General features: G+C 40.1%; 1 protein-coding gene across 2 annotated transcripts in view; it reads right to left on the bottom strand.

Moving 5' to 3' along the window:
• Nucleotides 1-18,596, bottom strand: part of PREX1 (phosphatidylinositol-3,4,5-trisphosphate dependent Rac exchange factor 1) — a 149,833-nt gene that overhangs the window by 43,346 nt on the left and 87,891 nt on the right. For both annotated transcript variants that reach the window (XM_030503500.1, XM_030503501.1), the window contains exons 7-13: nt 15,321-15,454; nt 11,948-12,063; nt 10,889-11,038; nt 7,478-7,625; nt 3,242-3,342; nt 1,356-1,459; nt 600-649 (exon numbers count right to left, since the gene is read on the bottom strand). In XM_030503500.1, coding sequence (XP_030359360.1) covers nt 600-649; nt 1,356-1,459; nt 3,242-3,342; nt 7,478-7,625; nt 10,889-11,038; nt 11,948-12,063; nt 15,321-15,454 — 803 coding nt within the window. The remainder of the gene's footprint in view (nt 1-599; nt 650-1,355; nt 1,460-3,241; nt 3,343-7,477; nt 7,626-10,888; nt 11,039-11,947; nt 12,064-15,320; nt 15,455-18,596) is intronic.

The following is an 18,596-nucleotide window of genomic DNA, read 5'->3' as shown; positions in this document are numbered from 1 at the left end:
GTTAACTAGTGCTTGCAGATTATCTCAGTCTTTAGCATTTATTTATACAGAGCCAAATTCTGAAGATTCCATCCAGAATTTTCAGGGGTTTTCCAAATTACAGCTTCAGGTTTTATTCCACTTGAGAATGGGTTTTCTTTGTTTAGGGTGCTTTGAATCACACTGGAATCTGTTTACATCACTTTAGCATCTGTTTACATTTTCTATAACTCAAATAATGCAGCAGCTACAATCACACCACGCAATCTGCCCTGAATCAATAGTCACTTATTAATCTCACCCACTTTAACTCACAGAAAATGACAGAGAAAATAAATAACCTACTGCCATGCTAACAGCTCTTATGAACTGATAGGGGAAGCAAACGTCAGGAAGACTGTAACACTGGCCTTTCACTCCCCCAGAACCCAGTTCCAACATCTTCCAGCAGAAGTACAACTACAGATCTAAACTGTGGAGATAGAAGGGTAGTAAAAGAGCTAAGCAAATGCAGAAACTTACTCTTTATAGTAAGACAGAAGAAAGATTTTAATAGTAACATGTCATCCTTTTAGCAAAGCCTTATAATATATACAGAAGGATCATGAAGGTGAACTTACTTTACCACTGGAGTATACAGGCAGTGTAGTCGGCAGTAGAGCCTCACACCCTGAAGAAGGAAAGATGCATGGTATTATCAGGTTTTTCCTTTTCAAAGAAACACTGACTAGCTAAAGCTAGCAAAACCTGGACACTGATGTCTCTACTCAGCTGGAATTATCTATTGATTAACTGTTTTTCAAAACAGTTCCCTTATCTTCTCTGTCAAACATTCTTTTTTCTTTTCTGCCTCCAGAAGCCAAAAAAAAAATCTGTTCTTTTATCTCTAATCACTTCCATTCCAACATTTTTTTCCATTAATCCCTCCTCACAATTAACCCATGAACTAATGTCCAGAAGAAGAAATCCAATTTATTAAAAGGTATGTGGATAGATATGGGATCGACAGAACTCATTTGACATACAATTATCAGGAACAGCAGTTACATATTGATCTCTTCTATCTCCCTGAACCATAATGCCCAGATTTTCAGCAGACATGCTGTATTATAGCCTACTGTTTTCTTTTAAGACCTTTTCTTACTATATTAGGATTGTAATCAGCAGTCTCGTGTGCAGTCACAACTGTATTATTGCTAAGCTCTGCTTCCTCTCCCTGGAGTGAATGTCTCCTATGGCATTAGGATGGATAGCTTAATACAATGAAGATTAACAGCATTAAGGATCTCCTATACAACAGGTCACTGGCATTCAGAGGTAGAGCAAACTCTTCTGATACAAATCACAAGGTTCCAAATAAGAATGGTAATACAAACCTTGGACATGATATCTTCCAATTCACTTCTTGGCTTGTACGTTCCATCATCGTAGCGAAATCTGTACATCACCTGCTCATTCTTAAACTGGTGCTTATCTGAAACTAACACACCAGCATGATAATTAGTCTTTTCTCCCCTGCCATGTTCTGCATAGGCCAGTTGGTACATCTACACCCAAGTATTTGCTGATATCTGTAATTTCCTGAAGACACAACACAGTCCTATTCTAGTTAAACAGCAAATGCCCCAATTTCAACATTCAGGTGAGCTTAGCTGCAAAATGCACATCGAAGGAATATGTTATATAGGCCTTAAGTCACCAGTGGTCTACATTTCTGTACAATCTCTTGGCAACCAATTTAAACAGGGGAGCTATTTAATTAGGCTACACTTGCTCCAATACCCTGAGCAAGATGCATCGGTTTGTTTTTAATGTCACCTTTAGAGCTCCTGATGTTAGTGTCTCCTATGACAGTTATAGCTAGACGTTGAAAGATATTTGCAATGCTGCATTTACTTAAGGAAATACCCCCCTTGAGGTTTTGGTAAATCATTAAACATTAAAGTATCCCACTATGTGTCTCCCAGTGTAGAAAGAACTTAAAACTTAAGCACCATCATGAAGGCCTTACCCCTGTTCTACATTAGGCAATCTTTTATCTTTCGTTTTCACTTGGCATAACATTACTGTCAGGTGGAAACTGTTCTATCTCTCAGCCTGCCTGAGAAACAGGGCCACAGAAGATTGCTAAACCCTGAGCACTGTGCTAAGTGCTGAACTCAATGTGTTTTATCACTCAATTTCCTCAGTATCTCCTTAAATTCTGGCTATTTTATCTTTTTAGCTTGAACTGCTGATGTGCAAGTTCTGGTACCTGCCAGAGAGAGCAGAAGTGATCAGAACCCGAGCTGCTGTGTGCCAGACACAAAAGACACTTTCTGCAGACTTGATTCTCAATTGGATTTAGATATACAAAATCCAGAGCATGCGGACATTCAAAGAAGTCGATAGTTTATGCAGTTTAGAGATTTCACTGTACACAAATGGATATACACCAGATCCTGCAAATTGTGTTTTATTCTGTGAGTATATCACCAAAGCAGAAATTTTAATTAAAGACCAGGACGTCCTATTTAATGAGGGAAGGTCTTAACAATTTCTGGTCTCTGTTTGCTCAACAATTATCCTGCCCACTCTGCAAGGGGCAGAATAAATCTCAAACTGAATCCTGGTACTTTCAAGTTTCCGAACAAGCATCTTGTGCTACTTTGGTCGTGCAGCACTTTCGTGCGCACTATCCTACCCTTCTAAAATGCCCTTCAACACAACACTTCAAGGTCATCTGCTGGGTGTGATGAAGAAATATGGTGCATCACTGTTTGCTAGCTGATTGCCTAATCAGCTGGAAAGATCAAATCCCACAACAAACCCTCCATCATCTCTTTTCTTTATGACAAGCAATCTCATTAGACTAATGACCCATCATCTGGAGCCTCTCCCTTTGTTTGTACCTGTGCCCCATTCTAAAAGAGCACTGCTCAACTATCTTCTGTATTGCTGATGTCTCACATGGAAAACTGTATTTATTGATCAGTGCAGACTTTCAAACACGTAGTACAAAGGAATACACACCCGATACAGTCTGCAACAAAGATCAAGCAACTGCAGGCATAAACACCTTCAGGATACCCAGCAAGTCCTGTTTTCATGACATAAATTTGCCCACTCATGAATCGCAAAAGTCATTAAACCTTTTGAGGATCTGATGGGAATGGTACAGGAAAGTATTTGAACATCACGGGAACAGCTGCAGTCAGTTTTCCACCCTCATTTCCAGGGCATTACCGAAATCTGACATCTCTTTGTGGCATGGAGCACTCACCATGATGAATGATTCCATTTTCCAATAGTGCCTGTCCCAGGTTGACCCCTTCCTCCGGTTTGCTTATCTCTCCAATCTCTGTGAGCCACGATACAAACTCGCTGCAAAGGGAAGCAGAACAGAAACAATTAGCTTTTTCACTCTGAATATAAGCAGACACGCACCTCTGCAAGCCATCAGGAGACTCTCTCCTTGAAACAAGTGTGAAAACTGTTTGAAGTCGTGATACCTCTAGTAGGTGGACTGATTTCATACATTTCTGGAGGAAATGCTCTGCTCAAGATCTAGATCTCCTATCCATGACTCTTCCCACTATTCCCCCCTTTGTTCATTATAGTGAGCATGCACACAAAAGGGAAAATGACCTGGCTGGATCTATCAAGATGCTACAAAACCTTATTCTATTGAGCAATCCAGACATCCAAAGGGGAAAAGAAAGGCAAAATTAACTGATGACCTTAAAACCGAGTTGAACAGTAGAGAAAACAGCTAGTTCTACCCAAGCTATCCCTCCAAGCAGTGTTTGTGGTCTTAGTTACATATGCTCACTGTTCTTCACTGGGCCTGCATTGCATTGGCTTTAATGGAAGCACAGTAGGACTTAGGACAGAAGATTCAACCTACTTAATTCAAGCATAGAGCAGTAAGAGAGAGCACAAGTCCCACTGACAGGTTAATTTAAGGTCATTTACTGGAGCTGGTGCCTGGCAGATACATACACGATGCTTCTAATTTATAGACAAAAAGTGCCAAGTCTGTCTGCTCATCCAGCACAGAACAAAACCTCTCTATGGAGAGGGGCAAAGCTGCACATATGGGCAGAATAAAAGCCAAAACTGGATAGATATGTAGGATGTTACTCAATTAGAAACAGTAAGTACAGAAAAACAGACATTGCAAGCCTGATGAATCCAGCACTGCCAAAGCCCTAAGGGGCTGAGCTGTTTGCCAGGTTAATTAGTGATTATACTAGAAATGTGTTAAATTCATGGAGAAGAACAAAAGGAATATATGAAAGTAGAGTGACATATGGGAAATCTGAGTTCAATAAAACCCTTGTGTGCTTGCCAATGTGCAGAGAGTTGCTGCTTATCAAAACCAGTATCCATGCCTCCACTTGTGGGCTCTAAATGAAGTATTTTTAGTATCTTCATGTTTATCAGACCTGACTCATCTAAGCTGTAGGTAGCATTTGCATTTTGCCTTTAGAACAACAACAACAACAACTTCAGTACTGAAAACTCTGGTTTGCTGAGGGGCTACTCTGTAACTGTCATAGCATAGAAAAAGCAGCAGAATCTATTCAACTATGCCAGGGGAATCCCATGGAAACCAGCAGAGTTTTGTAAAACTCCTAAAACCAGAGTACTGGAGTGGTGAGTTAGACTCTATCTCCTAAGGAAAGCTCATTCTCAATTTCCCAGTGATTCTGAACTGTTTCTAGAAGTATTTAAAAGCTGAAACATAATATCAACTGCAGAGGGAGAAGTAGTAAGAATGATCCTCTTCACTTATTACTGAGAATAAAAGACAAACCCTCTCTGGAGTGCCCCATCACAGACCTGCTGGACAATGACTGTAATCCTGTTAAGTACCCAGGGTAGGTGCCCAGTTGCTGCATATTCTTCCATCAAGTGCCATGGGTCTATGGCAGTTTAAAGCATTTAAACAGTGTACAATACTTCAGCAGAACAATGCTACCCTGTGAGCTTTCCTGCTTCTTTTATCTGGAACTGTGTCCCTGGAGCCTATTCGGATTGTAAATGTAAGGCAGTTTTCTTAAAGTCTGCAATTGCAAAAACAGTTTGCAATTTTCAGTTTCCTGGGAAAGGAAAATACCTGAATGCTGCTCTCACAGCCCTGAAAATCACAACCATGGAATGGTTTTCTTAAGAGTTACTTTAAGACTTCTGTGGTATTTGATTTAAAGCAAATCAGTGATCATTTGCTCTGAAGACTTTATAAGCACTGAAGAGTGCATGATCCAGAAATATTCCAAGAGGGTTTTTAGGTACATGCTGGATGGTTGCTAAAAAAGCATCAATTCAAAAAGTAGATGGCAAAGCTTGATTTGTTTCCTCATCTTGTCCTAAGCAGTTCTCCAGTATAACTGAGAGTCTCCTCACTGCCCAGTGCTGCCATGCTCAGTTCTCAGCTGGCATGCAAGTCAGGACACCACCTCCCAACTGTAGTTGGGAGATGAAAGTAAGGGACTCAGAACAGCTGGGTTTCCACTCAAGAAATACACAGGAAAATCCAGCCCATCAGGTTTGTGCAATCCGATCAGATATGTTTGGAATCTTCTGAGGTTAATAGATCCTCTCTATCACAAGCTCAATACCGTTCAAGGTTTTGCAATCAATTTAGGGCAGTACTGACAAGAAGCATGGCAAGCATACCATTTGCAGATATTGGCATCAACAGACATCTTTCCCAATGCATAACTAGTCACATGCCTAAATGCCAGGACACCTGAGTGGTTAGGAAAATGGATTTGCACTCAGCAAGTCATTTGCTGAAGTTAAGTTCAATACACAGCCTTATAAATAAATGCATGTGATGTTTCTGAAGATATTAGGATTAGTTCCTACCCTTTTTTCCTGCAACCACATTTTCTCTCTTGAATTACTAGATGCTATCTGATATCCAAAGGCCAAGAAAAAAACTGGGTTTTGTGGCCTTAGTGTTACTCTCAGCAGCATGTAGCAGAAAACCACTAAGTACATCTCAGCACAGTTATTAGTGACTCCCTTAGGCCTGAATATCTGAAGAAATGACCAGGTCACAGCCAATACATACTGCTCAGGAGAAGCCCCAGGAATGATACAGAACATCTGTGAGTCATGACTAGATTGTACTGATTGAGTTGCACTCAGCTGACTTGCCCAGAATTGTACCAACAAGTGACTGGTGAAAAGATAGCAGCAGAGTTATTTTCTATGGGAAGGGCTGGAACATGAGCAGAAATAATGCTTTTGTCAGAGATCAGGATAGCTGTAGGTATCCCAGTCTGGGCTCAGTTACCCATTGGCAAAGTTAGGTCAAGTCCTCACTACCGGAATGTCAGCAGGACAGACTGTGGAGCATGTAAGACTACAGACATTTTAAAAGAAAAAGAAGTAGCAGGAAATCACAGGTATGACTTGAGATCAAGCAAAATAGCCAGGACTCCACAACAGACTCGTATATAAAAGCACTGGAAGAACATAAGTTTCTGATCTGGTACTTCTTGTTGCATGGGAAATAAGAAATGCAGTATCATGCCTCCAAATTCAGAGCTTAAAGGTTTCAATATGAATCCAGCAAAATCAGTTGGGGGGGGTGAAGGGTGGGGGGGTGATGGTGAAGAAAAAAAACATCCAAATTTCAAAAAACCAGGATTTTAATAGTTGAAATATGGCCAGCCTGTGCTACTAGACTGCCTTCTGTCAGCCAGAAAGACAATGCATCATTTCCACACCCTGTACACAAGGAATGCTGCCTGCAAACTGCCATTACAGAGAGGGGGGGAGAGAAAGGAAATGAATGGATAATCTGCCTCTCCCACAGCTGATCATTTCAATCATAAACAGCTGAGGCAGAAAAGTCTTCTCAGGTCAACTAATGTGCCTCCCTCTGTGCCATGCAGGATATTTCCCTACAACAGCCCCACTGCTACCGTATCTAATCCGTGGTCCGATTCATCCATGGGGTCTCTTGCCTACTGCCCCGTATGTGTCATACTTAAGAATTATTTTGTAATACCTATCCTGAGAAAGTTCTTTTCCAGGCACTAAAGCCCTGTACTTCCAACGAATGCCTTAGGGTGCACAAAATTTCATTTGTGTATGTTACATTCACAAACAGGAAACTTCTAACTTTAATCTTGAGACTTGGACAGTTCTACTGGATTTAACCATCACCTGGTAAGCATTTGCTTGTATACAGATGAGGATACAGGTTCGGCCACCAACAGCCCTGAGCCTGTGGGAGTTAAGATATTTTTTCTTATTCCTTTAGCTGATTCGAAACAGCTGTTAAGAGTTACTGTAGAGGAGAATGAGCTGTCACTGTACAGCATAAATAGGAATCAATGATTAATTTTAATAAATCACAACTGTAATGGGGGTTATTGGCCTTTTCAATTAAGCTGCATCAAAGCACATCTGATCTGACCTCACAATGCCACTCTCAGAAAATCCAGAGTCCATTCTTTTGATTGGAATGAAAGGCTTTTTCAATTCAAATGCCACTTACTTGCCAAGAAAGCACTTGGGAACAGTGCTTAATTTTCTCCTCCTGTCTTTGATAAGGTTCACTTTCTTGCTCATCATCATTTGGTAGAGCTTCTCTCCTTTCTCTGCAATCATGACGTATGCATCCCTCTCCATTCCCAGTTTCAAACCTGTAACACAAAGCAAAAATTCCTTCAGATCCTTAATATCACATGAAGTAGAATGGTTTACAGAACATGGAGAACTTCCAAAGAAAGATGCACCTGCGTCAGGGCAATCCCAAGCAAAAATACAGGCTGGACAAAGAATGGATTGAGAGAAGTCCTGAGGAGGACTTGGGGATGTTGGTTGATGAGCAGCTGAACATGAGCCAGCAGTGTGTCCTCACAGCCCGGGAAGCCAACTGTGTCCTGGGCTGCTTCACTAGCAGCGTGACCAGCAGGTCGAGGGAGGGGATTCTCCCCCCTACTCTGCACTGATGAGACCCCCCCCTGCAGTCTTGTGTCCAGCTCTGGGGTCTCCAACACAAGAGCGACGTGGAGCTGTTGGAGAAAGTCCAAAGGAGGCCATGAAGATCCTCCAAGGGCTGGAGCAGCTTTGCTCTGGAGCCAGGCTGAGAGAGCTGGGCTGGTTCAGCCTGGAGAAGAGAAGGCTCCTTAAGGGGAGAACTTAGAGCAGCTCCAGTGCCTAAAGGAGCCAACAAGAAATCTGGAGAGAGGCTTTTGACAAGGGCCTGTAGGGACAGGACAAGGGGGAATGGCTTTAACCTGACAGAGGGGAGATTTAGATTTGATATTAGGAAGAAATTCTTTACTGTGAAGGTGGTCAGGTGCTGGCACAGGGTGCCCAGAGAAGCTGTGGCTGCCCCATCCCTGGCAGTGTTCAAGGCCAGGTTGGACACAGGGGCTTGGAGCAACCTGCTCTAGTGGAAGGTGTCCCTGCCCGTGGCAGAGGGTTGGAAATAGATGATCTTTAAGGTCCCTTCCAGCCCAATCCACTCTATGATTCTATATCTTCTGAAACTGATTTCCTGTTGCAATTCCACTTTTGGCCCCAAAATAACTGCCAGCATAAGACTTGTTCAAGGCATCAAAATGCTTGACAGAGCAGATGACTTTTTGACTGTTCTATTACTTGAAGCCAAAACCACAAAACCACTCAAATTCACATCCTTAAATAAATCAAAACTAGACAGGAACATTATTTTCTCATCCTTTCTTAATTATTGTATTTACTAATACCCTAAGCTAAAAATACATTTCGACAATTATATTATCCAGTCAATGAAAGAAATACCAAATGATTTAAGGAATGATAGATAACTGGATAGAGAGAAAATTTCACGACCACTTTGTATGAGTTTCCACATAGCTCGTGTTAACTTGAAAACTCCTGCAGTCAGGAGGACGAGCTCTGAAAACAAGAGATGTCTATGTTACAGCTATCGTCATAACTGGCATTTGCTGGCGCTCCTCACTTGAGATTTGCTTTAGAAGGACAGCTGGTTTGCTGTTGTGTAAGTTTTGTCTCTTCTAGCCTGCACACATACTTTTATTTTCTTGAACCTGCAAATCTAGGCAACTCTGGAGTCCAAAACAGAGGCACATATTTTAGGCACCTATCATTTTTGAAACCAGGCAGCCTGAATTGGTCCTGTACTTATGTGCCCAATTTTTACACAGATTTACACTGGGTAGAATATAAGTGATCAACGTAAGGCTAGACATGAAAACTGTACACACTCTATGGGAAGAGCAGTTCACCCTAATGGGACATAAATCCTATTGCTTTATGGTAAGATACTGAAATGAATTAATAGCCTTCTGTGTCATCAGAGCTGCTTTCTAGCTTTTTGAAAACACTTCATGTGTTTGGTTTAGAGGCTTGAAAGGCACGTCCCAGAAATTAGACTTGCACAACATTTTGTCTTTCAAATACAGTATTTCTTTCATGTGTCCAATATCTGGCTAAAAGTTTTGGCTCCACAACTCCCATGGCTTACTGCTGTTATTCTTCCACCCTCTTCTTCCCCCAGTACTGTGATCCAACTCACTGCGAATGCTGACACGTGTAGCTGAGGCTAATTTGCAACGTGAACTTGTGATAGAAAACAGCCTGTGTAACAGTATACATGCTTCCTGCTGGTCTTACATCACTGAATTCCCCAGGCTCTGATGTAAATGGCAGACTGGAATGCACATTTTACCCAACTCATCCTACAGGATTGGGAATCTCACCAAGCTTTCTACTTTCTAATCCAAACACTGATATCTCTGTGACTTTGTAAGTACTCTGATCCAAAGGAGATTTTCCAGTAAGGCCTGGAATGTCTGCCAGAATATCTGTGCTTATCCTGAGTGCCTGTCATCAGCTGCCACATCATAAAACAGTATGACAAAAAGCACCAGAAAATCTTACTAGCCAATGCTGCATGGAAAGCTTTGGGAAACCTTCTATCATGGAATAGTTCTTCTCCCTTCCTAAGTCACCTCCCCATATTCTCAAGCTCCCTTGTTTATACATGGTCTGTTTTAATAATCCTGGTTTTACTTCTTATTGAACTTTCTCTCTCCTCACACATTTTACCTGATGCACAGGAAATTCCGCAGAGCAGTAAGTGACCTCAGAAAGAAAACTCACTACAAAATGGAGACTCATGGGACGTTTTAGAGACATGATTTAGCATTCTGAGGGTAGAAGTAAGAGCCAAGAAATGTATTTTATTAAAAAAAAATACAGCATGTGGAAGATCAGGATCCTTAAAGTAGAGTGGGATTCAGAACTGACCAATGAGCAAAAATCAAAACCAATTCTCTCTGTTGCCTCGGGTAGTTCTGAATTTACACCATGCCCATCTACATTTTGAAGGTAGTATCCTTGCTATTATCAAAATGTGCACTGGGCTTCAAACATGACAAAGTATGTTAGAAATGGTTCATATTGTATGGTAACAACACTGCAATGAGCATTGTGTTTAGCAGACTAGATGCAAAGTACTGTAATACAAAAACGAAGTTTGGACTTCAAAGGACATTAAAGGATTCTCTGCTTTCAAGAATCTTCAGTGACAGATCTGTAACTTTCTCAAACATCTAAAGCACTATTCCTTAGCAAGTACAACACCGAAAAATGAAATTGATTAAATGTTATTTTTTCCACAGTAATTCAATGCCTCAAAGAAACTGCCTCTGGTAAATAAAAATGTTTGATAAATATACTGACACAAGTCCATAAACCCCCCAAGGTACACATTCAGAAATACTTGTTTTCAATCAATGGATTTTCTTTTTCATTAAGGATTGATTTTAATTCTGCCCAGGGAGGAAAAACTGCAACCTTTTTCTCTCAGATACTTACACATACATATACATTACACCTTACACCTCTGTACACAAGTTCATTCAGCGCATTACAAAATACATTATCCACTTACTCTCTCTCTGCTCCCTTTCCTTGATTATAGCATCCAGCCACTTCTGTTTGTCCTCTGCAGTCTTGGCCATACACACAAACCACTTGTTCTTGGCTGTGTTGTGTATCTTCCAGCCATTTGTCACAGTGTAGCCGTTGCTGTGGTAATCTGCTGTAAAAACCCAAAGCACAATGGACACAGTGAACAGAAGGCCTGCTACTTCAATCAAATCAGCATGGGACACCTTAATTAAAAGAGCCTGACTTCTGGAGGTGTTCTGAGGAGCATCATTCTTACTGACTGTCCATATGACTGGTTGTTACTTACCTGGAAGTACACATATTAATAGAAGTATCCATAGGATGTTAAACTGACTGATTCAGTCCTAAGGGTGACGCTGTAATTTCACCTCAGAAGAACTAAAATATTTAAAATACAATTACATCAGTGCGACAGTCTATCTGAACTTTCTGGGGACACATTAACTTCTTGCACTGTAAGGATTTTTGTCGACTGGACATGGGAACAGTGTCAACTGTTTAAAGGACATAATATTAATTCCTGTCTTATTACTGTAGGAGGAGGGGTTGGTGGTTGGTGTGGCCTTTGTGGATGAAATCAGAACATGAGAATCGTAACACAACTGCTGTTCCCACATTTTGTTCAGGAACACATTCCATGCTACTGATTTGAGGCTAAGACTAATATTTGGTAGTGATCTAAATAAGAAGATGATTCAGAAGTTCTGTTGTTATAGCTGTAATGGCTTAAGATGTAAGAAAAGAAAGGATGGAAAGAAGATAAAGTATCTTTTACTAAATTAACTTGGATTAGGAGGAAAAAATAGACAAGCTTCCGGGTACACAAACTCTTCATAAGGTTATTTCAGAATGAAGGACTAGTGCCTGAAAGCATGTCCAGTCTTTCAACAAATATAAGTTGGTCTAACAAGGAAGGTACCAGAAGTTGCATAGCTTACTTCAGATTTCATTAAAGGAGACAGAAAAGTACTTTTATACCACCTTCCAAAATAAGATCTGGACTCGCTGTGTTGTTAGAAGACAGTATTTGGTCTCATACCTGTTCCATCTTCCACATTTTCCACCTCCATGACTTCTGTATTTATTCGGCCTCTGAAGATATAAAGGGACCCGTTGATTGACTTTGTCCGTTTAGATGCTTTTTTCCCAGTAACCCTGCAATTAGGATTTAGACTGTTAACAACACATAAATAGTGTAATCATTCTGAGATACGACTATTAAAAAAGGATTCTGATATAGTGTCTTGTGGTATTCGACCACACCTCTGATTTTGAAAAACTGGAATACTCCATCAGCACAGAAAGATAAGTGTACAACAGTGTCAGTACTGTGATATAGAGCATATTTTACAAGATCATGTGAAGACTGGGGTGCCTTCAAGCTTTACATTCTTGCTGACTGACTGAAATGCCAGTCCAACCGAACTGCACATGGCTCTGGGATGAAACCTGCAATATCCCCTGACAAAATGTTCTATTTGCCTCTTTCTTTGCCTACAGCTTGGGTAAATTTCTGGGACATATACCAAGTTTCAGATCTGAAATAAAACATGTAAAGAGGCTGGTGTCACATGGCCTGTCATATTTGCGTTAAATGTCATTGTAGGGGGCATTTGTGAAAGTGCTGCTGTGGCGACTTTGCACCAAAGTTTACATCTTTATCCATGAGCTTTATAGAGTCTCTGTTGAAATGTCTTATAAAAAAAAAAAAAAATCAGGAAAGCACTTCCATTGCTAGTTGTGTTCTGATTTTTATGTTTATAAAAGGTTTAAAACCACCCAACTAACACCTGCTGAGCTTTAATATCTAAGAACAACCCTGCTATATGAACCAAAACACAACCGGTCAAATGATCATCATTTGGGGTGGCAAGTGTCCAAGCTCTGTGCAGTGAAGGGATTGCTATGGCAGCTTGCCAGGAGCTCATAAGGTTCAAGAAATATTGCAATAAAAAACAGCTGGAGAGAAAAATTCTGTCAGAGTGAAATACTGTGATGAACTGAGGTGAGGGGAGAATCACCGAGTTTTCCTGAACAATTTTTCCTTTTACAACTAGTTTTAGTGACAAATACATGTTTAGTGATGACCATATATTTACATCCAATCAGACTGACAGGGATGGAGATCTTGGAGCCATTAGATCATTTCCTAAAGACGACTGTTGGAATCTAAAGAAAAGCCATCCTGGCAGCCTTAGCGAAACCCTTTAAATACTCAGCCCATTTCTCCACATGAAACATATTGTTCCTGACATCAGGATTCAATTTAAACAGCCGTCTATGATCCTGCTAAAAACACAAAACAATAGTCAGCCCTGAAAATCTATGTCATCAGTTTGTCAGACTTCCCAAAGCTTCTGCAAAAGATGAGATTGCACTCTTAGATTGAAAATCACAGATCTTATTCTAAGACGCATCTTAAACTGGTCTCAACAACGCTACTCCTAATTTATGCTATTGTGAAAAGATATGATGCCTAAATTCTGAACGGCTGCATTGTTGACTGCTTATCAAAGACAGGTCTGAATTCTGATTGCATTTTTCAGTCACGAAAAGCTCCAGTGATTTCTACAAGATAAGCGCAGCGTGAGATGAGAACCAAGTCATTCAATTGTGAATTAGGAACAGACACAGGCAGGTTTTTGGTGAGTATTGGTTTTTCCAAAAGCTGTGTCCCACTGACATGTCAGTTGTTTGTCATGCAGCTGGCCAAATGATCACATCAGCACAACTGGATAGCCACTAATTTCCATCCTGGACTAATTATAAATAGCAGCTAGACAGGAGAAATATCCAACATTAAAGTCACTCAGTGATTCCTAAATATATCTTTTACACTAGGCAATTCCCAGCAGACTTCATAAAGTATCCTACTTTTTAATGGAAATCAGATTCTGAACATTTCATCAGTTCAAGCTACATTATTAGACAAAGATAAACAATATCAATCCTCTGGGAAAATCAAAGTGTTACAGCAGCCTCCTCCAAAATCAAGCCAAACTACAGAGTAGCTCAGTAATGTCTCCTGTATAAAAAAAGAGTTGCTTAAAGTAGAACATTTTGTTTTCTAAACCTTAGTATTCCGGGAAAAATGCCTGGACAGCGCGGGACGGGCTCTGCTAACCTGAACTACAAACAGGATGAGAAAACCAGTTTCTAGGAGCTTTAAAGAAGTAAAAGATTAGATATCAAATTGGGTTTTTTTCTTTTAATTCCCTAAGGAATAGTTTTCTGTTAGAAGACACAAATTTATGAACTGTTTCATGCAGAAGTTTGGATTTTGACAAATCTGGTAGAGTCAAAACGATGCATTTCATCTTTCTTACTTCATTTCAGCAGAGTCAAAAGGCTTCACTTAGACACTCTTAAAAGCCACACAAGAGTGAATTGTGCAATTTTCTTTTCGATTTAAATGTTAATATTACATTCTAATAACTTCTAATGTAGAATAATAATTTTTATTTATGTCGTATCGTTCCAGCATTGTCCACACAAAAAGTCTGAACATCACTGAAATTATATTTACCAGCTTAATGTTTCCAAAATTTCTCCTGAACTGGGAAACAAACCCCAATTTTGAAATATGAGAATTTGGAGAGAACCCTGTGGTACTCCTAATTGGGTTGGCCATTCTACTTGGTCACCACCATTAAAGAAATATAACTTGAAGGAGGAGGAGGAGAATCTGGAGCGTAGAGAATGTATTGAAAATTCAGGCAAGACCAAGAGAATGAGACTGGAGCTGTGCAGGTGAAAAGCTTAAGGACTGAAAGACAGTGTAACTGCTGCAGAAGCAATTGCCCTCCACTCTGCCAGTGTATTTTAATAACAAGCAGTAGGTGTTAGTAATACTTGAGTTTTATAAGGTGGAATGATGTAAAAATTGCAGACACACAGAGCCCATGGCTGCAAACACTGAACAGCAACTTGCTAATCTTCATCTCTTCCTCACTCCTCTGTGTCCTGCATCTATTTAATGTTTTCTTAGTCTTCCACTTTCCCCTTTCTTGGCTTTGTATTGTTTTTCACGTCACCCTTGTCTGCTTGGAATAACCTCACAATGAAAGTTGGCAAGGCCTCCTTCTACACATCACTCCTGGAGACCCATCTGCTCTGGGAAGTTTTCCAGCTGTAAGAACTCACTCTGGTTTTTTTCTGCACTGTATCAACTTCTGTCTTTAGATTACGCATTTCTCAGGGTGGGGACCCCATTACTGTGTGGCATATTCATCCTACCACAGAGTGGCTTCTTTCTCATGGTGTCTAAATAATAGCAATATTGGAGAACAGAGGGAAGTCACACCTGTGACTCAGCCCTGCAGAGCAACAGGGAATACAGTGAGTGGTCAGTAACTGATCATACTTTCTACTCACAAAACTTCTGAATGGTCCATAAGCATGGAGGGACTCACCTGGATTTCCTCTTGCAATAGACCAATAGATTATCAAATAGAAAGAACATTCTCTCCTGGATGTTTCCTGCTGAGATTTTTAACAAAGTCCCTTGGAGCAAGAGCTGTGTGCAGATATCGGTCAGATTTGACCCCTGAAAAAAGAGATATTGTTTATTTTTAACTTCTTTGTGTGTGCACCATGAAGGATTTTTACTAACACACTGTTATTTTATCTGCATGTCATTAAACTGTGAAGTAACTGATGCACTCAGAAGAAGGAAGTCCTCGATTTCTTAATGTGGCTAAACACATCATGTTTTCTCTGGTTTACAAATATTTTTTGAAGTCCTCATACACTACAGTACATCTTTCCTATTTAACTCCAGAAACAACCACTTGTTCTTTTGACTTGTTACTATCTCCAGGAGAAATCACTGTATCTCCAAATCATGATCCCAAAGGCCTAGTAGCACATACACAAATAGGAACAGAAACCAACTGATCATACAACATAAAAGCATTCTCCTCACATGGTTTGCCGATGGAGAAATCAAGGTTTCAGAGCACCTCAACATCAAATACTTAATTTTCCAAAAGATACCCAAAACCAGCAGAAGAAACAAGCACAGCAACATTGGAGTCAATCTGCTGCTACTGACACAGGAATCACTGGTAATATTATCTGCCCTATTTTGTGCAGGAAGTAAAGCAAACGATTGCAACGGTTGCTTCTCACTTTCAAATCTAAGAATCTTTATTTTTCCATTAGACCCATCACGATGGTATCTAAACACTGTTAATGCATTTCCTGTTTGCTGTTGACCTCGCTACTTCTCATTTATACCAATCTGAGAGGTTTTTCAATAGTAAGAAACAGAGTAAGAAGACTTATTTAATGTTTTCAGTGACAAAATGGAATTTCTCACCTTTCTAACTGGGACCAAGCTGCTGGGGCGGGGGAGAGGAAAGAACGAAAACAACATAGCTGGTGAAAATGCAAATTACAGCCCATTATAAAATGATTGATCTGCCTAAGCACTAACACGTCTCTTAAAACTCACACTGTTCTGTGATGGGGGTTTTGCTTCCCTGTGCATTTCAGACTTGGAGAATTTGGGGATATGTAGCAATTGTGTAAAAATCACTCATAATGACTCATGAGAAGGAGCACAACCCAAAGAAAAAATGATATATAATTAATAGAAACAGCATATTAACTTGTTCTCCACTAAGCAAGCAAAACCACTGTATTCAAAAGCATACAAACTGTATACATGCATCCTCTACTTTTCTTTCCCCCCCTTTTTGTTTTTTTAGCTAATCTTCGTTTCCCAAAAGGATTAACCAGTATCAAATTGTCCTGTTTGAGGTTAATCCATAATATACATCTACAAGGATTCTGTGCATTCCATAAGAATGAATCCGAGCAGAGTTCACTTTGCTGAACAGACCTCTGACTAAGCTGCAGGCCTTCAGCAGCTTCCCAGATTTGGCCTTTAACATGTCCCCTCATTATAATCTCAGAAAGAGACTGACAGGATGATGCCAGGATACGCTCAGTGTATGACAGTGATAGTGACGGTTGTATCAGAGAGGGAGATACAGATTGGTGGGTGGACATGTTGAAGAAAATATGTTGAACTGAGGAAATTGCTCTAAAAAACAACTCCTGCTCTTAGTGAAGCTGCAGATGACTCTCAAGAGCAAGAAGAGGAGACTCTGCAGAAGCAAAAAGATGTCACATTGCTGTTCATGTTGGAAATATTGAGGGTGGCATTGATGGCAGTAGGATAAAGATCAGACCAGGGATGTCCATTGGGACAGCTGGAAGGAAGTGCAAAGTGAAACTGCTGGTGTGGTTAAAGAGAAACATTAGACAAGGTGAAGCCTGTTCCAAATTAAGTGAACAAATTAACACCAACCTTCATGCTGGGCTTCTTGCACACTTCCTCAGATTCAGACTACATCCCTTACAAACATAAAATACTTGTTCATAAGTAAGCTGAGCGCCACTTCACTTTGACAATCTAGATGCCTTGGATTAAAACTGTTGGAAGCTATAGGGCTTGTCAAATTAGTATGCCAAATTTATTGTCAAATTATATATGTATTTTTATATGTATATATAAAGATATATATATGTATATGGTTATATATACGTATACACCATACGTATATATGTATGTATATAACCATATATACAGGGCACCAGTGTTTCAGAATCCATATCCATGCTAACAGAAAAGGGAAATTTTCTATTTCATAGGAGGAATTGCTATTAGATAAACTAAAAATAGGCATACATTTATCTTATAGACTCCTACAGCCAGCTCTGTGGCTTACAGCACTGCATTCTTGAGCTAGTAGTTAAATTCAGCAATTGCAGCTTTCCATAGATAGAAGTTAGGAGCCCTTCTCATTAGGAATAAACTGCGAAATACATTTGAAAGAACTGAAACCAGCTGCTTACAAACATAGCACTTTGCTCTAGAGTCATTATTTATAAGACCCCTAGCACTGTGAAGATAGGAAACTGTCAATGAGGTTCAAACTTCTTTACATTTACAGAATGAAAAAATGCCATCGTGTTGAGTACTGGCCTGTATCTGTGATGCATAAAGCTCATTTTCCTCCTTTTAATATGCCACTAGAACAATTCAGAAACGTCCACAGCTTGCTGGGAGGGAAAACACTTCTTCCTTTTTGACATTTTGAGCTGAGTGACCTAGGTGACTTTGTTACAAAACTGTGTATAAACAAGCCTGAAAGGGTTTTCAGTCCCAGAATGTTACTGCAGATAAGTTAAACCCTAAAAAAAAAAATCCTAAAATATCAGTAAGTTTGGATACCACTTCATTTATGGCATCATGGACACTTGCTTCAGGCTCCAGAGCTCAAACTATGCCTCTTGCCCAGATGACCCATGAGTGCATTGAACCTGAAATGTTTCAACTGCTTCTAGAAGTCTTGCTATATAGAACATTACATGACTTTGTTTGCTGAGCTTGCTATCCAAAAATTACACAGCTGGATATCTGGGTTGCTCTCATGTCTTCAGCTGGTTGCCAAGAACATCCTTCAGGGAAAAAATGAGCAAGGTTTAAAACATACACGAAAGACAAAAAACAACCCCAAAGAGAGTCATGGAGAGCACCCAAGAGTCCGAACATGAGGAAGTTTACATGACCTCTAACAAAATGTCCTCAGCTAAGAAATCCTCAGCTGGCAGTGATCAGCCTCGACATTTTGAGTATCAGTCTCACCAAATGCCGACGCCAATCTCTCCAGGAGACC

The sequence above is a fragment of the Strigops habroptila genome, chromosome 13 (assembly GCF_004027225.2).
Source record: "Strigops habroptila isolate Jane chromosome 13, bStrHab1.2.pri, whole genome shotgun sequence".
Classification (NCBI taxonomy): domain Eukaryota; kingdom Metazoa; phylum Chordata; class Aves; order Psittaciformes; family Psittacidae; genus Strigops; species Strigops habroptila.
This window is presented reverse-complemented; position numbering and strand designations above follow the sequence as displayed.